At 38.0% G+C, this 21581-nt stretch overlaps 1 protein-coding gene across 2 annotated transcripts in view; it reads left to right on the top strand.

Moving 5' to 3' along the window:
* The window catches only part of IL12RB1 (interleukin 12 receptor subunit beta 1), a 51075-nt gene extending 29843 nt beyond the window's left edge, over positions 1-21232 (top strand). For both annotated transcript variants that reach the window (XM_072405128.1, XM_072405127.1), the window contains exons 9-15: positions 931-1107; positions 2847-2939; positions 4219-4374; positions 5329-5463; positions 9071-9158; positions 9536-9617; positions 20851-21232. In XM_072405128.1, coding sequence (XP_072261229.1) covers positions 931-1107; positions 2847-2939; positions 4219-4374; positions 5329-5463; positions 9071-9158; positions 9536-9617; positions 20851-21207 — 1088 coding nt within the window. In that variant the 3' untranslated portion in view covers positions 21208-21232. The remainder of the gene's footprint in view (positions 1-930; positions 1108-2846; positions 2940-4218; positions 4375-5328; positions 5464-9070; positions 9159-9535; positions 9618-20850) is intronic.
* Positions 21233-21581: the final 349 nt, after the last annotated feature.

The following is a 21581-nucleotide window of genomic DNA, read 5'->3' as shown; positions in this document are numbered from 1 at the left end:
ACCAATGCAGATTAGGTATCCCTTATCTGCAGCTTAGACAGTGTAATGCGCCTGGACACACAAACCACAACCAACTCCAGGAATTCCTTTAACAACCTTTATTACGTAATCCAGATACAGGCTGAGGCAAAACACAAGAAGGTCAGTCCGATAAAGTAAGGTATAGAAAGATGAGGCAAAAGGCGTAGTCAGGGACAATCCAAAGTCATAGTAGCATGTGCCTCTCTTACAGCAGGGCCCCTGGACCGTGCTGTGCTGCGCATGTTCGCAGGAATGCTGGGGGTGCCGTTTGACCGAACAGTAGTTCTCCTGGAAAGTAGAGACGCGCTGCTAGCAAAGCAGCAACGGCCTCGGCCATGCTGCCTGCTGCGGGGGCTTCCCTACACTGCCCGCGATGGGGTCGCAGAGGACGATGCAGGATTGTCGGCAGGGTAAGTTACCCACAGGCTGAAGCTGACAGGATACCAAACATGTAAACCTGGAGGTGCTCAGTGCTGAGCTTCTCTAGGGTCAGTAATCGCAAAGAATTTCACCACTCTTCTTAAGGTAAGACATAGGTAAGGTAAAACCACAAATGGAAGTAGAGGGCAATTGCTGATATGTTGAAGTGACCAGGTGGCTTTACAGCCATTCAAAACACTTTAAATAAGCAGATGAATGTTTGCTATCTAATATCGAAACAAACTCGTGACTGCAATTGTATTCAAGCTCTAATCACCACACTATAACAATTATGGCGGTGGCAGTAAAAAGGTTTAAATATTTACATCTAATATTTTGTTTAGTTAGTCACAATATTTAAAGGAAATCTGCAGCAAAGCAAAATGTGTGTAATGATATCTAGCTAAAAGTTGCAGCTAATATTATGACTTTGGAACTTTAAAAAGAGAAAACTCTTTTAATTGGTATGCAAAATACATTGTATTTTAGAAATATGTTTTGAAGATATCACACTATCAGAAAGTCAAATAATAATAAAGTTGGGAAAAAATGAGACAAAAGATCCTGAAACCTATTGCATAGTGTGGCAATATTCTACAGAGAAAGAAATCTCCTACAGTAACATTACGAGGGCTTATGGCAGCAATTATATAAGCATATCAACAGGTAAGTTACATTCATGTTTTACGTTCTCTTACACCTTTTGGAAAAGACCACCACTAAAACTGTTATTGATTTTGTATATGAACTTACGCTTTAACATTAAACAGGAAGCTTTCTAGGAACAGAGCTCTATCCTCTCATTTATGTTCTCAAGGCCTTGTGCAACTGCAATGTCTGGGCTTTGCCCATAAAAAAATACATATTTTACTATTTGTTCTTCTTTCTGTGCTGAGAGTTGATTTCAGATTCAGCACATAACTATTTTTTTATTATGTCTACATAGGTGATTCAATTTGTGAATAAATAAAGTGTCATGGTTTAAATAATTGGGACAAAAACCTTTAACCTGTAATGTTGGTAAAATTTCACTTCAGTTCTTGTTACAGTAAAACTACAGGAAATTAGTGGGAATCTCTTAAAATGAGGGAAAAGTTCTAATTTATCCTATCTGTTTTGGTGAGATTGGTCACCATTACATAAAATAAAGGAGTGAGGACAATGACAAGTGGCAATAAAAACATGACAGATCGAACCCTTTCCTTTTCTTTTTCCAAAATGTTATTTTAGGTTTTGCTTTGATGAACATAATTCTTCATTGCTGTGAACAGAGGATGAGGCCATATATTTATAGATATACAAAATAATCTTTAAATTATTGTGCCACAAGCAATAGCTTCAACTACACAGAATTTTATAAATTTATCATACATATACACAGTACATATATGTACACAGAACATACTGTATACAGAGAACTAACACTTTGCATTGTCTGTCTCCAAAAGGTGAACTTCGGTAATAGTTGAAACATACTTTACAATGAACACTTTGGTAACATACAATATGTATGCCAGGGTCAGGACTATGTGATTTACAATACATAGGATACAGCTCATAGAGTGTAAAAGTCAATATATGTACATTGGTCAGTGGTGTGTGCCTCTTGTAATATTGCTGATTAGTGATCTATGCCCGTATTGCTGATCAATATTGGTAGACAGTGCTCCTCAATGGCAAGCAATACCTTTCCCAACCAGCGGTCAGTGTGTATTGTCCCACTTTTTTGGGGGGGTTAGAGGGAGCAGTGTTTATTAGTTGCTGTTTAATAAATACTTACTTACCTGCTAACTATTGATGTGATCACCACCTCTTCCAGGATCTCTGAAGAATAGCACTGACCTGGAACTATACAGGCAGCATTGCACTGGATATCCCTCCATCTGGAAATGCCTGAATACAGTCAAGCAAACTACTATAATAATCAGAATTATTTCTCAGTTAGGTCACGCTAGACTCAAAGCACTTGCCCCCAGTGCCAGGGTCCTGCAACATCTATGGTCATACTAGCTCAATGACGTCAATACATTTTTAATCGCCTAACCAGAATAAGTATGCAGTGTATCTGACTTCATCTTGACCTCACTCACAAACCAATGCTCAATCTGGACTAGTGACTCAACCCATTATTTATCAGTAATATATCCACAAACAGCATTTTATTTTAGTACAGATTGATTTGTATTTCCTTACATTTACTGAAACATTCACTGGTGGAGAATCAATTACTGCCAATGAAACACATGGGCCTGGAAGATTCTCTACCAGGGAATGTTTCAGTTGATGCCAGAATAGAATAAAATACTTACCTGTAATTTTGTACAACATAACAAATGTGTAACACTTAAAATAACTCTCTGACTCTGTAAAAAATCTCTTTAATGTTTCTTTTTTTTTTTTTTTAGATAATTTTCATTTTATGCAATGTTACAGAATTCACATACATTCATTTAACACCACGCAGCACAGAACTATCGGCACAGCTTACTACTTTCGGCGTAAGTCTGATTTTTCATCAAAAGTTGTGCACATTCTTAAAAGTTCAAAAAAGACAAAGTGAACATAAAATGAATGTAAAAAGAAGAGTTTGGGAAGGTAATGGTAATGTTTTTCAAGCAGAATTCAGTATGTATGGAAAAACATTAAATGCTCCCTCTCTCTCAAACACTATATTAACGTAAATAACCATATGAAAAAAATTGTCCTCTCAAAACAGTACCCTAGTTCTGTGTATGATCTTGATATTTGGGTGACTAAGGATAATTATGGTAATTTATGCAACCTACATGTTCTGAAACATTGAAATATACAAAAATATAAAAGGGTTCTTTAAGGGTATGTAAAAGCAAACAATGATTGTCTCTAAATTGTTCTTTTTTTGGTATGTTAATATATCCATCAAAAGACTTTTGCTATGTGTTCAAAAAGTACAAAAATACTTGATGATGCAGCCAAATTCCCTGAGCTGCTGACTGTTATCAGTTACCATTGTTTCCAGAACAGCCTTCCATGTTGAAAGAATAATAAAGGAAAATTTGGGGTCTTCCTCTTTTGGTTTTAATATACCTTATTAACCCAATGTATCCTGAAATGAAAACTTTATTTTACAGCAAAATTTAAGAGATGAGGCAAATTGTATTTTGAAATAAAACTCTAAGTGTAATATTCGAGGAAAAAAAATTGCACAGAATATCGTACACTTCTACTAGATTTTGTAGGATGAATATGACTGCATCCGTGGATGCTAGCTCTTTTTCAGGTTTGTTAGGCTGCCAGGTGTTCCTAATTTCCCACTTTTACTAACTTCTGCATGTTGGGCTTGACTGCATTTGAGGATGCTAGCTAGCTTCATAAGGTGCAGACAGCAGTGGGATTTAGGCAAATCATTTTTCTTGTGTTTGTGTTTTGTGTTTGTTTGTGTTTGTTTTTTATTTTGTATTTTTTAATCTAGTCTAAAACGTCTAGACACTGAATTGTTGCCTGCTTGTTGATGAATAGATCTGCTGTGAGCCTGTTAGGGAACAATGGAAAACAGCATTTACAACCAGTCTGAATGTCCAACTATTTGCCATATTACAAAGAATATCTGGAACCCCTAAGTGGCTTTATGTGACTACTTTATTATGCACAAACTTTGTAAAGCATTTCAGGTTTATTTGAAATAGGACATTCAAACAGAGGAAATAACCTTTCACCTAAGTTTTAGGTTTTAAAAACCGTTAGTAAACTTAACCTTATTGTGAGTTGTCATTTAAAGTCTTGATTTTTCTTTCTCAGCTTCAATGAACATAGGACCAGGAAACCTCACAGCTGTAAACATTACTTCCCATTCTGTCCTCTTGCAATGGGATAATTTTGATCTTCAAATGTGCCAAGGTCTTCTAAAAAACTGGGAAATTACTATCACAGATCATAACACAAACATCTCAAGAAGTGAGTTGATATCATCTAGTTAATCTATTATTGTAATTTGTCTAATTTAATGTCCAACTGAATTTAAATTTCAGAATCTGGATGCAGCTGTTGAATCTGGATGCATGGTTGCTTTTCCTCCTCTGAAGGAAGAAGCATACCACAAACGCAAAGTGTGCAAACACACTCACCTGCAGTTCACTCTCAGGAAAATACGGGGCTGAATTTCAAATAAGGTCAAAATAAACTGTGGCCAGGGGTACAAGGACCAAGGGCATTTTTCCGTTAGTATCCAATGCAGAGTTAATAAGGTTCAAATGTTAGCGGCTACCTAACATTGACAAGATGCATTGTATGGTATGTGTAGCCTCTGCTTCTAGGAATGGTAAGCAGGTAGCAAAATCTGACAAGCCATTACTGTATAATGTTTTTAGATTGGCATTTTCTATGCTGCCGGGGAAAGTGGAAGGGGGGGTCAAGCTTCTGGCCTACGGGGGGGGGGGGGGGGCTATAAATATGGCCCTGGGAACATACCAGTGGTTTGCTATGTGCCCGGGTAAACCAAACCACAGACCTGAAAGAGGCCTGTTTCACTGGTAAATTAGTGTGCCATGAAATAATTGTACTCAAACATCCTTTTGGAAAAATGTGTTTAGAATACTTTTTCCAGTTGTTCTATGTTCTGTATCATGCAGTTTTCCTAGTATCTAGAAGTGTTTGAAATACTAGTTTATAATATATGTCTTTATATTCCCCACCCATTAAATGACAAATCCATTATGGTTAATGACATTGCCAGACATTATATGGACTTATATTGTTCTGAAACAGTGAATCTTTGGATTAAAATGTTGCAGATACAAAATAAATATTTGCAAAGTAAATATGAAATACAGAATTGTGCTTACAACTTTAAGAAATGAAATTTTGTCACAACATGCATGCTTTTAAATTGTTCTGTACAATTATTTTAAGGAGAAACTTCACAGTCGACTCAGCACCTTGTAGAAAATCTGTCTTTGGGATTCAACTGCACCTTTGAAGTTAAAGGGATCACTGTCTATGGAGAATATACGGGAAATGTCAAATATGTGTTAAACTCGTTAAGAGGTAATTTAATTTATTATTTGTTATATCTTGCTTATTTTTTCAGGTCATTTTTCATACTTTTGTGTTTCAATGTTTTTCTTACATTTTCAAGTGTTTTTTTTTATTATTTATATATTTTTGAGGATACAACAATATCACAAACAACATAAATGGAAGTTAACACAATAATAATATCCTATAAATACATTATAAAAATTTAACAAGTTAACAGAGAACAATAGGGTACTTGAAATAAGGCATAATGCAGAACTATGAAACCATATTACATGGTGGATAACAGCAGGACTGTTATGGTTATCTGCCTCTCCTGCTGGTGGGGCTGAATACCTGGTTATAATGAACTTCCACTGGCCACCAGCAGATGGCCCCATCAAGGAGACCTCGATGTGCAAACAGCTGGGAGCTCCTTTTTTAGGAGTTTGCCCTTCTTTGAGTCCTTGCCAGATCCTTAGTGCTGTTTGGCCTGTTGACTGCTGTGCTCTCTGGCCCTGTTCCTGTTCCTTGTCCTAAGACCTGTTGATCTTGACCTGACCCGAGCTTGTGTACCTTTTGGTTCTGATAAGTTTTTTAGTTAGTTGTTTTTGGCGGTGTTTGTTAATTTCTAGATTGTAACAGTTTTGTGAACATTATTTGTTCTTATTGAACCATTCTTGTAATAAACTTGATTTCACCCATCAGTGATCTTGCATCAGTTACTGCCATTAGTGATCACCTGCCACACTGCTAAGTGCAGTTTGTAACAAGGACTTAGACTTTATAGTGAGTTAGAGCATGATCTGGTGAGCACCCTAGGTGGTGAAAAGAGGGTAGGTGAGGCAGTCGGTTTGACATGTATTGGTGGGTCATTTAGAGGAATCCTGTATGTGTACCACGAGGTTAATTGAAAGGAATTAATAGGTTTCTGTTTAGTAAGAGTGGTGTTACCAGTCTGCCCGTATATTATCTGCTCAGCAAACTGTAGCATAACCTGCATCCCTGTAATCATGAATTTTCTACTGTTCTCTGCATCCCCTGCACAGAAATTGGGGTTGTGCACAACTCAAGGGAATTCTGGAATAAGTGCTGCAACCAATGAGCAGATTGTTCAGTCCTGTTCTGCCATTTGACTTTGACTCTACCTTGTCTGCCGCCTGCCCTGACCTCGGTCTGTTCAACTACCTCACCTTGACTAGCTGTGTTCTAGTCTGCTAGCCATTCCTATGCTGAAGTAATCTGATCCTTGTCACCCCCTGGTGGGGAGAGCCTGGGGGACGTGACCTGTTGACCTGGTAATCCTCTGGCCACTAGGGTCACCAGCCCATCACTCCTTGAGGGGTGCTCTGGTGAAGACCAGGGGGTCACTTAGGTTCCGGGCTTCCTGTGTCACCTGCCAGGCAGAGGAAGAGTATCTATAAAAATCCCCATCTGCGAAAAAAACCTTATAACAAGCGGAGGTGTTTAATAGGGATATAGAAATTTGGGGAAGATAGCTTTAGAAAAATGGTTATCTTACCCATATAGGAAAGGGGGAAAACGTGTCCACTTATGTAGTATGTCTCTAGTCGCCGCAAATATAGGTAATTTGGTAGGTAATGAGGAAGAAGAGGAAAGAGATTAGAAGGGAGAAGGAAGTGGGAACAGGAGGAGAAAATAAAATAGGTAAGGAAATAGGAAAGAAAAGAAGGGGGGAAAAATGGAGGGCTATTGGGCAGATGAGGAGTAGATGGGCAGGTACCATGGGTGGGGGTACTTTTGACACCCTAAATTATTGCTAAAACTAAAATTATTGTTTGGTGTGTTTTTTCCTATTTTAAAAGTAGGGATCATTAGATGATTTTTGCTAAATACTTTTGCTAGGACAATCATAATTTTCATTTTCAGTTCGTCAAATTTTTGTCTTTGAATTTATATTGTTGACTTTAACTACGCAAAACCTGTGACCATAGTAAAGTCACAATACATTTTCCCAAATTTACTTTTATTCACCTAAATTTTTTAATAAATCCTTTTACATTTTTTTCTTTTTCGTACAATGTTTAGGGATTTTGCAAAAAATGTAATTAGTAAAGGCTTTAAAAATATTATTATTATTATTATTATTAATAATAATATTAAGATTAATAAACTGAATCTATATAGAAATATTTAAAATCCAATATTTTGAAAGTAATTCTCCTATGGTAAAATGCCCATTTATACCAACCCTTTTGGATTTTTATATTTATTAAATTTTTTGAAAACAGATAGACTTGAAAGAAAAGTTTTTACAAAACTGGACTTCATACTTTTAAATGAGATCATGAACAAATAAATATGAGGACTGTTCCACTGGTAACCATTTTATCCATTTTGAATCCTATATTAGTGCAAAATTTTACAGTTAGAAACAAAACATGGTGTAAGACAAGTCCCCAAACTAGGTTTTACATTGAATCTTTTAAACCTATTACATGAATAAAGTTTTTACAGTGTGCTTACATACAATCGACTTAAAACATTTTGATTTGTGTTTTATGTTCAATGATTCCCTCCCATTCTAAGTCACGGAAATCAGCCCTTTAGCATTCAAAAATTTGCTTCCTTAAAATTATTATCTTTACTATCTTTACAGTTTTTGGTTCTTGTTTGCAACCTAAATTTAAAGAAAGCATGTTAAAGTCACAGGTATCAAGATTTTCTTCTAAATTAACATTTGTAATAAGCTTTGCATTGTTTCAAAATCCCAGTTCCAACAGAGCATTACCGGGGCTTCATTGAACTGTACCTTAAAATTATCTATTTATAAATGTCCACCCTTTTGGTTATGCAGCACTGTGGCCACCAATGTTTGTTTGCAACATGGGAATCTTCCTATCTCCTGCCAAAGCTCCCTTTCTTTAGCAGGTGATAAGCCAATAAAATGTAAACTCAGAGCTCTAGAAACTCAAATCCTTCTGTCTTATACCAGGTTTTGAGCCATGCATTTAGCTCTGTAAGTTTCCTGTGTTGCACATGCCACAGCCAATATTCCATTGAATATAAATTTGCTGCTTAGTCCTCTAAATTGATTTAACAATCAATTTAGGATTGTTAAAAAAAGGATCCTCCAGCTTCCATTTATTTTGTCATTGATTCCAACATGAAGGGAAACATCCCAGAAGTTTATCTTTTTGACCCACTACATACAGAACCTTGAGAACAAGGGTGACTGCAAACCATTTGGTTGAGACAATCCAGTAGACAAATTATCCTGTCAGTCCTCCTGGTTATAGCATACCCTATTACCACCCACTGTCTAATCTTTCTTGCTTTATTCTTTAAGGGTAGCAGTGACATCTAGGGCTATGACTTCTATGTTTGCAATTTGCCCACCTTCACACAACACAGATTTCTCCCAATATTTAATATTATGTGTTTTTTTGTCACTCAACACTGATAGCACAGTTACAATATTTATTTTGCCCCCAGTTTGGAGACTATGTTTTTAACTTTTGCTCACTCACAATCTCAATAAATTCACAATCCAAAAGTTGGCAAGGTAATATGAGCAAGCTCTTGGTAACTTGTTTATAATGTGAACCTATTTTGAAATATTTTAGGTGGCTAAAGGTACAGGGTTTTACTAAATATAACATTTTTTTTCTTCTAGATACAGATACCAACAACAAATGGCTTTCATTTGTAATGATCCCTGTTTGTTTACTTATTGGAATTGTCATATGTGTGTCTAAAACAAGGTAAGTGACTATTTCCCCTTATCAAAATAACTTTCACAGTGTCAAATTTATAAAGATTCATATAATTAGGAGTAACTTCAACAAAGCTGTTTTGCACATGTAATATGAGGATCTTTAACTTTTGGTAAATTTGTATTGCTGTCTGGGATTTCTCCTTACTGCATGTGCTAGTGACAGTGCTGTTGGTTCTACCTGTACTTCCACATAATAAAACATTCAAACCAACAAAACAAGTTTGAAGCATTTAAAATACTTTTTCTGTATTTTTACAGTTTTTTTTACATTGGTGACAGGATGCAACTTTAGTTTCCAAAATGTCGCAGTGGTTTCAAGACAATTTTATTTGGTTTTAATTAATGCAACCTAAAATATTTCAGGCTCAGAATGTATTTGTTTCCTGTTCTTCCTGACCCTTCAAAGAGCAATGCAACATTATTTGCTTCAAATGATACCAGCTATGTAAGTACTATATATTGTCAGTATATGTATATAGCATAACCTGGACTATCAATATATAACTCTTTCACTATACATTGTGAAACCAAGTAGCTAAACATGGATTGTTTTTTTTTTTTTTTTTTTAACTTGTTCGTAATGTCAGCATACAAGAGCTAATAACAATCTCTAGATAGTAAATTTTGTTTTAATAAAACATCCTGCAGTCACATAATTTTTCCACCTCAACAGGAAGGATTTTTTTTCCCATTTGCATACCTGACAGCGTGCACTCCAAGTGTAATATCAAACCGCAACTATAAAAAATGTATCAAAATAAAAATCCCGGGGAATCTCGAATGCTTTATATACCCACTCTACATAACTCATTTGACTGAGGCGGGAATTACCTAGAGCCCTCCACTCTCTTTTGAAAGCATTGAAGGAGAAAGTGCTCGCATTTTGTCTGTTCCAGTTTTTAGTTTCAATTTCCAGAATTTTCTGATCTGCCATTGCTTCAGTACTTTCAGACTCAGGGTAACCCAGGCTGGAAGCCCATCTCTCTGGATCCTTGGCTTTTTTTCACATTTCCCCTTAGTTTCCCAATCACCCAAAGAAGGGTTGAACCAGGACTGGGAAATTCGCACCCGTCCAGGAGGATTCTTTGCAAGCATGTTACCAAAATTAAACCTGATAAATTGCAGAGAAAAGAATAGCACTGGGTTGATGACCATACCTAGGTCACCCTCTCTTCTGTACAGGTAGGTAGCATTCCATTTCACCAGATTCATTCTGTTTCCCCAGAGCATCTGGAAGAAGCAACTGCATATCCTAGTGTACAGGGAAGCTGGCAAAAGACAGACTTAAGCTACGTACACACTTCCAATTATTATCATTGGTAAACGAACGACGAACGATCCTGCACGATATCTGCGAACGATCGTATAGCACCGATCCTGTACATACAGATAACGACACGATCGTTCGTAGATATTGTACACACAATAGATGCGATCGTTTGAACGATACAGGAAGTTACGTGCACCACAGGAACGTTCGTTCATCACGCATGCTCAGACCATGGACGATCAATGAACGATCGTACACACGAACGATGGTCAACGATCGTCGTCCAATCCGATCCGCCGGTCCGGTCGTTCATTTCCAACGACTTTCTTCGTTCGTCGGCGTCGTTGGTTACTTTTTTTACGAACGATTTTTGCCCAATCGATCGTTCGTTCGTCGTTCATTTTGAACGATAAAAATTGGAAGTGTGTACGCAGCTAAAGTTGACATACAAGAATATCAAACCCAGATAAGTTTTGATCAGATCAACCATTTCTCTGTATGACATTCTCTAATTCTTCCAGTTTATCATCATGGCATTTGAGATTTCCAGCTTACTTTCCCAGTTTAGAGATAATCACCTGACTAAAATCAAATCCCCAAAATTTTGACTTCCTTCTGAGGTTCTGAGAAGGTATCCAGGAGGTCAAAACTCTCACCCTTCCTACCCATACCATGAAGAAAACTTCACACTTGTCACAGTTGATCTTAGAACCCGAGGCCTTTGCAAACTGCTCAATCTTTGGGACTACCACCTGCGCCTCATCTTTCCCAGAGATAATCACAGATACATCATTGGCACAGACGAATTATCTCACAGGGGGATCAATAATGCGCAAAGGAACCTCGCACAACAGTCCACTCTCAAGGCTCTAATGAAGAGGTTAATTGTGAACATCCTTGACACCCTTTTGAGCTTACTTCAAACGATTTACCAATCCAGCCAATCACAATTGGGAAGCTTTTTGCCCCCACATAGATGACCAAATCAATAAATTTAGATTGTAAGCTGTATCTGTCAAGCAGCAACCAAAGATGATTAATTTGATCAAAAGCTTTTGCCTGATCCAATGCCAACAGATATTTCCTCCAGCCAGCAGCCCTACATGTCTCCAGGGGCCTCCCAGAAAGCTAACACTGCTGAGTGTCACGCCAAGACAGACAGGGCCACTAGGGGGTTTTACGACTTGCACAGAGGTGGTGTGAGCCCTGAGAAGGGCCAAGGTGCAGAGTCTATGCAGTAACCAGATCTTCTTCAGAGCCTCTGATGGTGAGGATGTTGCGTTGCTGGTTAATGCCAGGTTGTGGTCCTTGGGCACACCAAGGTGGGCAATAGGAAAGTCACATACCAGGGGTCAATTACCAGAGATCCAGGGGCCACTGCGGACACAGGGAACACAGGAGACACTGGAAGCAACATGAGGCACAGGTGACAGAGGAATATCCACAGACATACAGGAACACAGGAACAGCACAGTGAAGTTGGCTGGGAAACAGACTGGACAATGAGGGGTTAACTCAGGAGCTGGACAGAGGAAACACTGAATTAGCCAACTGGTGGAACTAGCTCAACAGAACTAGGGGATCGGCACTAGTTGAGACACGTTGCACAAACACTGAGTGCAGTGTGTGAGCTAGCTAAATAGCCAGGGATGATAAAGATTTTCTGATTGGCCAGCGGTTTCAGCAAAACTGATAAATCTTGGAATCAAAGGCACGCCCAGAGTCAGAACTGCTCATATGCGCAGGAGAGAGATGCCTGCGCTTTAGCAAGGAACAGGTAAGTGTGACACTGAGAATGTACTTCTACCTTGAATCAAGCAGTGCTGATTGTTGGACAAAAGATTGCCAGAAAAAACATTTTGCCAGGAACTTTCTATCAACATTGAGAAAGCTATTTGGGTCAGATTTCTCAATTCTCAATCCTATCTCTTGATAGGAGAATCACAGCAGATCTCCTCAAAGGGAGCGAACCCTCTTCCAGACAACCAATAAAAATCTCTGCCAATCAAAGGGCCAGATTGTATTAAAAAAAAATATATAAAACACACTGAAAAAGGGAACAAGAGAAAAGTAGGATTTTTTTAGGCAAGTAAGTCCCAGATTTCTTTTACTATTGAACTATTATTATGTGTTCACATGATCACATATGATTCACATTTGCCTAAAAAAACCCTGCTTTTCTCTTGTTGCCTTTTTCTGTCTGTTATATATACTTGGAAGGGGTAGGTGCACAAAACAATACTATTTCTACAGGGAGGTTGGCTCCCAACCTTGTGTCATTTCATTTATAAAACTCTTATCTATAGCATGGCACCCTTTTTGCTAGATGGATATTGGCCAGAGAACTGAGCCAGGTCTCCTTCAAAAATAAAATGTCAGCACCAAACTTACTATTTAAAAAAAAGGCAATGTGCTTACGGATTTGATGCTGGTGACAATAATGATCGCCACCTTCAATGGAGTGGGCACTGCCATCAGGATGTAGCTGCTTCAAATACTTTGCTTACTTCTAAGGAAACTACCTAATGAAATTGACTGTTTTAAAGACGGACCCCCAGATTCCACCATAGGTTCCACCTCTGTCAGACAATGCTTCATACCTATTTTTCTGTGCCATCTCACCCTTTTCCTCACTCAACCCTTTTTCTTACCCACCACCTGGCAATTTCCTTTATCATCCACCTCCACCTTTCCAGCATTCTCCTTCTCCACCTGCCCCACCCCTTCTTCCTTCCTGACCTACAGGTTGTGGATTTTTGTTTTTCCAAAATCTTCTTCATACTCTTGTGTCTCAGGCACAGCTGAAATTGACACAGAAGTAGGGAAAGAAACAGAAGGGGGCATATCATTCACTACACCACTTACACCCTCTTCCATGTGTATACACATCAAACCATCCATTTCCTAAGGGGCCAGGTTGTGGAGAGCCTCTGGGCAGCTTGCATAAAAATGACCTTCCTGACCAAAGGGGTTGTATCACTTGATGTTACAATCCTTTGCAAGATGTTCTAGCCCCTGGCATAAAGAACACTTACTTACTACACATGATGCTGCAAAGTATCCCCTCTCTTCACATTTGTGGCACAGCCTAGGCTGCCCTGGGTAAAGGGCCACAATGCAATCATGTCCTATGAATGCGGAGGAGGGGACATGCTGCACCACATTCCCCACCACTCTCAATCTCACATTTGCCTTCCACGCTGATCAGTTTTGCCTGTGGTCACAGTGCGGGACTAGGCCGTCCAAGCTTTAATCATCTTTACAATAAGCTTTATAGCTTTCCTTGAAAGCATTAGGGTCTTGTGGCCTAACAAAAGACAAATCATCTTCATCATTGGATATAAATGCAAACATATCAGTGGCAACAAATTCAATTTTCAATACCAGACCAGCTGTACTAAATTTAGAAGGATAAAGTTTTTTTTTATAAAATACAAGGTTTGCAGCTCTCATTGCCCCCACAATTACATCATAAGAATTTAAAGGTATCCCAGAATCTGACATTGTTTGCTGTACCATTTTCTGTTGTGGCATTGCCCCTAGCAATAGGGTTTCCACTCACATGTGTATTATTAGATACGGACTTAGCAACTTTTTTTTTTACCTGTCCTATACTTGTCCAATAGGTCCCCATCAGTAGAGAGTCCAGCATATTCTTTATTAGCAGCTTCCACTGGCATAGAGACAACCACAAATGTACCGTGGTCGTTGTTTTAGAGCCAGGCATCTGCATCATCCGGCTTGGTATACAAAGCGGGCACTCTACAGACAGATCCTTTCCTCCTGGCTCCATCTTGTCCCCTGTAGAGTTTTCCTCCATTTCCCCTAGATCACTGCCTGCACTTGTCTGCCCTTGCTGCACTTGGAAGCGCCTTTCATTGATAAACTTCTCTCTAAAGGGATCATTTCTTTCTTTTAAATTTCTTAATAAAAATTTGTACGTTTATCTCTTTTTCCATTTGTAGCCATTTATCTTTAAACTGCTTTCTTTTCCTGCTGTGAGCATGATTGTAGGCTTCTCCCCTCTCATCATACTAACACTGCATAGCTGCAAGTATTTTTTCTTCAGACCTAATCCAGGACGGCCTGTCCACCACTTGGCTGGTAATTTCCTCCACTGTCACCCCTAGGATTTGGAGAACTCCTCAATGAGGCACAAATCTCCTTCAGACTCCTCAGCAAGGAATTTAGGTCCTAGGACTGGACATGTTTTTTATGCAGAGGCACACAGGCCAGCTGTTGTAAGATTTTATGTATCAATACACAATCACGATCATAATCATAATCAGGTTCTAAAAATACTTAAATCTAACCCACACTTCCCATGATTCTGTAATTTATAGAACCACCTTTAGCAGCAATAGCCTAAGGTAGTTGTTTTCAGGATCTCACATCTGAATGGAAGAATTTTGGCCCACTTTTCTTTAAAGCATTGCTTCAGTTCGTGTATGGATAGCTCTCCTATGGTCCTGCTGTAGTATTTCAATCATGTTAATGTCTAAATGTTGACTGGGTGATTGCAAAACTTCATTCTATTGTAGATATGTTGGTGTGCTTAGGATCATTGTCCTGTTGCATGACCTAATTTCAGCCAAGCATTAGCTGTTACACAGATATCCTCACAACTCCAGAATAATTTGGTATACAGAGGATTTCATGGTTAACATCTCCACTTTGCTAACATCTGTATAAGGAAGGGGGGGGGGTAGGGGGGTGATTAGGTATTGCATGCCAAGAAAGAAAGCAATATGGCAATCATACTGTACAGGAATTGAGGTCAGGGTCATGAAGAAAGGATACAGCAGCATTCTCATGGTATAACATAATAACCACAACAGCAGAATAATGCAAGCTAGTCCTGGTTTTGCAATGGCTTCCTGAGCTTTTCACTACTTTTAAAGACTAAGTGTGCTGTTAACTTGCAGAGATTTTTAAGGTCTCCCTGACCACAACCAAGCTCTGTATCAAGAATAGGTAGGGTCAGAACAGTGGACAGGGGGAAACAAGTGTGGTTGACATGGGGGGGGGGGGGGGGTTATTGGTTTCTCCAATGGGGATCAGATTGTGTTGTATGCAATAAAGGGGTCCCAGTTTTTTGGTCTTTATTTGTCAATTTGTCAATTTAATTCGTCATAATCCAGCTCGGTTTGTTTTTAGTAAAGTCTAGAGGGATATTACTCTCTTTCCAGTTATCTACACTATCATAATGCGAGCAGCATAGGATTTTAGTCCGGCCATGGGTTTTAGAATTGAAACATCTACCCTGGAGAAAAGAAGCACTCTCCAAGCGTTTAGGCAAATTGGTGTGCAACACCGAGTAGATTAGATTGTAGATTCTAATCTAAAATCTTTGGACCCGGGGCAGCGCCACCAGACATAAATCAACATGCCCATTTGACCACAACCCCTAAAAAGAGGGGGGAGATACTGGGGTTTAATTTGTGAAGCCTTATTGGCACCATGTACCATCTCAGTAATACCTTCTAATTGGCTTCTATGAGCAATGTGTTTAGGGAAATGGAAGAGAAGGAGTTCGTAATGTCCTACTAATCTTGGGTCTCCCACTCCATTTCTGTCAGCTTTCCACTGCATCATAAAGACAAGCTTTTTCTGGGAATCAAACTAAATGAGGTGCCAACACATCACCATGTGATTTATAATGTGTATTGGAAAATCCATCTGGACCAAGAGCACTACCCACTTTTAAGTGTTTAATAGCCCTGAGAACTTTTTCTGCATTGAATGCCTTATCTATTATTTTGGTGTGTGCCTGCTGCACTGTGGCCAAAGAAATCCTTAACAGATAAGCTATGAAAAATTTATGGAAGGCTTCTAATACCAGCACCAGGTTTTGGGATAGTCTCCCATCATTAATGGGAAGCTTTGGAAGGGTGAAAATTGTGCTCTTGGAGTGAAGCCAAGTCTAACGTAACAATTTCTTATCCCTGGACGTTCGACATAGGTTTAGTTCAGTCCGAAACAGTTCTATTTGGGGACATACATGATGTAGGCAAGGGTTACGCTACTGTTGTGTTTGCAGGTTCAATAAAGCTTTTTGCTTCATATCAATAAGTTGTAAAGATTGTTTTTCGAGCTTAGTAGCAAGTGATATTATGTGATATTATGATCTCTGATAGTGGCCCCGTGAGCCTCCAAATAAATCCCTGAAGGAAGGTTATTAAGGCAAAAATAGTCAAGTAAATGATTTCTGATGTAAGGGGACATCGCTCCATAATGAATCATTAAGTCTTCAACGCAGGTGTGGGTTCATTAGTAATCATTCCTTACAGAAGAGTTTTGTTACTTTCATGGATCTACCAGGCCAAATAGGTATTAGGGAGGCCAATTTTGGACTCTGGTTGGGTGGGTGTTTGTAGGTTGTGGTGAGGATTCGTCCAAAATCTGGTCCAGGGCCAGGTTGGAGTAGCTCTGCAAAGATCTGAATTGGGTAGCTATCAATAGATATGTCAGTCAGTGGCCTAACCGCTCTCATGAATGCTTCTTTCGTGAGGTAGTAATGGGGTTTTACATCCATAATCGTGCTTAATCTGCTCTAGGGGTTCCAAGAGCTGTGTCAATATCAAACTCCAGGTGAAGATCATCACAGGTTGGCAATAGGCCCCTCATGTAGTTTTTCACAGTGGCATCTAGGCCTTTAATATATTCAGGAAGACCTCAGATGTGGAAGTTGCCTCTCCTTGACCTGTTTTCTAGGTCTTCATTTTTGTTTTGAGCTTTTTCCATGTGATCATCCAAAGAAGAGATAGCATCCAAGTGCTGGCCTTGGGTTTGAAAGTCCTGCTTTAAATTAGGATTTATTTTAATTCTAGCTTTATTAAACTCTTCTTCAAATAAAGCAGCAAAACGGGCAATCAAAGTGGCATCTGCAGAATAACCTGTTGCTCGTTCTGATGTTAGAGGGGGGCTTTTTAGGCTTGAAAGGTGCAGGTCATATATTGATATAATATTTATATTTCTACAAATCTATACATGTTTTTACATCTATATGTGTACACTTCTACATCACCTACAATATACTAGTATCCTCCACTACTTAGTTGTATCAGAAATTGTTGTTCAATTAATGAAATGTAGATTTTGGACATTACTATGTATTAATCACACACACCAGAACATTTTGTTGAATGTCTATTTTTATTTTATTTTATTGTTAAATTTGATCAGCAAGCATATATATTATTTCATCTTATTGATGTTATACTTTATACTCTTATACTAGTTTTTTGTATGGTTCTCACAACCCTGTGAAGAAGCCTATAGGGCGAAACGTGTTGGAATTCAAGACATATATAATTTTCCTACTAATGCTTTAATACATGGTACCCCTATAGGGAATTATGGACTTTAATATTTGCTAAGGAAAGATTTGTAAAGCTCTCAGTCTCAACAAACCCCACAAATATTGAAAAGGTTGGGACTTTAATACCCTATACAATTGTGTCACTATTATCTGAAGTTGTCAATGATTTTCTGTCACCACAATATACGTCTGCCTACAAAAAAAAAAACTCCTTATTCTCTTTTATTTACTCCTTTTATATCTTAGGTAAATAGAAATTATAACAATACTAAATTTAGTTACTTATGGTGATCAGTATTATTGTAGTTATCAGTTACTATGAATGAGAAAAGGTCTGTGCCAAAGTTTTACTAATTTATATTTGAAATATATGCAATGGTTTCACTAGTACCCTGTGTTCAGGGTTTTGAAATAATTTCAAAAGTTTCCTGTCTTCCAGTGTTTGGGTAGAGTTGACTTGATTCCTCCCCATTCCACAATTCATACAGAGGGGGAAGTAGGTATTGAACATGTTAATGTTTTTCTCAGTAAATCTATTTCTAATGAGCTATTGACATTAAATTTACACTTGATGTCGGTAACAACCCAATTAACCCAAACATATGAATAAATCAAAACAAATACATCCATATAATAAGTTAGGTGACATGAAGTGGATTGAACATGTGGTGCAAAAGGGCATGGAGAGCCAAGAAACCTATTCCCCCTAATTGGAAAATGGTCTTTTAAAAAGGTTTTTCATTACCAAGGTATCACACAAGAAGCATCCCATGACGGGTAAAAGCAAAGCGCTCTCAATACCTTTTCATTCTTATCGTTGCAAAGCAAACTTAGTTACAGACATATTTATAAGCTTCTAAATGTTCCAGTGAGCACTGCTGCAGTCATAATCTAGACTAAAATAACTTAATTTCATCTTAAACTGGGCACGATCAGGTGTTCCTCACAAGATTTCTCATAGGAGTCAAACAGGTAATGCATTCAACTGACATGGTCTCTATGCACGATCACTGTGCAAGACTGAAGAAAAAGGATGCAGAAGCTCTTTTAAGGTTTGCTGCACAACATTTGGACAAGCCAGTTAAATATTGGGAGAACATAGTCTGCTGAGATGAGACCAAAATAAAACTGTTAATTTTAAATCCAGCTTTATCAAGCTCTTTTTCAAAAAAAGCAGCAAAACGCAATCAAAGTGGCATCTCCAGAATAACCTGTTGCTCACTTTGATGTGAGAGGGGGGCTTTTTGGGCTGGAAAGGTGCAGGTCATATATTTATATTTCTACATATCTATACATGTTCTTACATTTATATGTGTACACTTCTACATCACCCACAATTTACTAGTATCCTCAACTACATAGTTGTATCTGATATTGTTGTTCAATTAATGAAATGTTGATTTTGGCCATTACTATGTAATAATCACACACCAGAAAGTTTTGTTGAATATCTATTTTTATTTTATTGTTAAATTTGATCAGTAAGCATATATATTATTTCCACGTATTGATGCTATACTTTATGCTCCTATACTAGTTTCTTGTATGGTTCTTGCAATGGTTGAAATTCGAGACATATATACTTTTTGCCTACTAATGCCCTAATACATGGTACCCCTATAGGGGATTATGGACTTTAATATTTGCTAGGGAAAGATTTTTTATAGCCTACAGTCTCAAAATTAAACTCTTTGAATGTCATTGCACACAGCATGTTTGGAGGAAAAATAGCACTGCACATAGCCCAAAAAACACCATACTAAGAGGTGAGTTAGGAGGTGGGAACATCATGGTGTAGGGCTGTTTTTCAGCATATACTGGCAGACGTCATATAGATGAAGTAATGTTAAAGGGAGAAATGTACCGGACAATCTTGATAAGAATGTGCTGCCATCTACCAGGATGGTGAAGATGAAATGAAGGTGGACTTTTAACACATAGTCAAAGAAAATTATTAATTGGTTACAGATAAATAAAATAAAAATCCAATGAAAATCTATGAAAAGAACTGAAGATCAGAGTTTATAGCCCCAGGACCCTTCAAGATTTGAAGATAGTTTGTGCAGAAGAATGAACCAATATCACACCTGAGCAATGAGTGTTACTAGTTTCTTCATACAGGAGTTGTCTTGAAGCTGCCATTACCAACAAATGTTTTTCTAGTATGTCATCAATTTCAGTAAGTGTGACTGAAAATAATTTGCTGTGCCATTCCCTTTTATTTCACATACCGTATTTTTCGGCGTATAAGACGCTCCGGCATATAAGACGCACCCAATTTTAAAGGAGGAAAATCTAAAAAAAAAAAAGATTCTGAAGGATTATTCCCCTTCTGATCACCCTGTGCCAATTTAAACTGATCGTCCCTTCCCACTTACCGGTCCGTTTCTCTCCGCCGGCTTGCTTCCGGGATCGCGGGGGCACGCTTGCTTCCGGGATCGCGTGTGCAGGCTTCTCCTCGCTGGGTCTGCTGCAGCCAGGAGTAGAGGAGAGAAGACAAGAAGCACGCAGGATCGCGGTATCGGGTAAGTATGTTACCGGTTTTAATTATTTTTTAAACATGCATTCGCCGTATAGGACGCACCCACTTTTCCCCCCCAGTTTTGGGGAAGAAAAAGTGCGTCTTATACGCCGAAAAATACGGTAACTTAATTTATGAACATATTTGTTTTAAATTCTTGTATGTGTAGATTGTTTGGGTTGTTACCAACTTCCAGTGTAAATTTCATGTCAATAGCCCTATTAGAAATATATTTACTGAGAAAATTGTTGAGATGTTCAATACTTATTTCCCCTGCTGTATGGGTGTGTGGTTGCAGTAGTGCTTAGAGAGGTAAGCATACAAGACATATGCAATAGGATGTTTGGGTGCTTTAGCTATGTTTCAAGATGTCCAAGTTCATACACTGATTATCTAGAAGGTACAGTCATTAGATTACATATAAGAACACTATGTAAAATTTCCTTGTTCACCTACAGGAGGTGCCTATTTAAGTAACTTTTACTAATACCTTTTACCTATATTAAACACTATTAGCAAGGTTTATTATTACATTATTCTAATGTATTTCAACTTAATCGTTTTAGATTTTATGTCCAAAATATCTAAGTGATGCAAGCTCTGAAAATGGACATACAGGCTCTCTGAAGATAGAAACTGACGTGCCAGTAACAAACACAGATATGATTTTCAAGGAACCAGATACAAGAGAAGTTGCTATAACCAGTGAAATTTTTGACAATGATTTGTTTGTAGTTGCAGAAACTGAGATGGATCTCCAATTTGCATATAAAAAACAGGTGGTTGCTGTGACACCAGGTAATGGAAAAGAAGTCCTGATACAAGAGATCAGAAACCTAAAAGATGAGGACTTGGAAACAGAAACTGATCTGAAAGAAAATGTAGCTTTGTTAGGTATTTCTGAAAATGCTATATGTATATAACTTAATGAAGGTACTATGAACCCAAGATACCTACTAGTTTTTATTAAAATATGAAAAGTAAGCTTGATGGTAAACACTGAAGAAGTTCCTGTTAATCATGCATATAAGTACACTCAGTTTTCCATTGCAAAATTATTCCAAAGCAATTTATTTGTATATGTGTGTGTATATATTAGTGAGGATTCAAATGAGATTGATTAGAGAGATTTGATTAAAAAAAAATCATGATGTTCATTCCAGCCATAAAAAAACAAATGTACAAAAGGTATCCCATTATAAAGTCCCTAAACAATGAATTAAAGTTCAGCTCCACAGAAGAACACGCTTTCTCGAAATACACACAGTTACTCAAACAGCTTGGTCCAGCTGAATCC

Source organism: Pyxicephalus adspersus, chromosome 3 (genome assembly GCF_032062135.1).
Source record: "Pyxicephalus adspersus chromosome 3, UCB_Pads_2.0, whole genome shotgun sequence".
Lineage (NCBI taxonomy): Eukaryota > Metazoa > Chordata > Amphibia > Anura > Pyxicephalidae > Pyxicephalus > Pyxicephalus adspersus.
The sequence above is the reverse complement of the archived record's forward strand: the minus strand, read 5'-3'. Positions and strand labels throughout refer to the sequence as shown.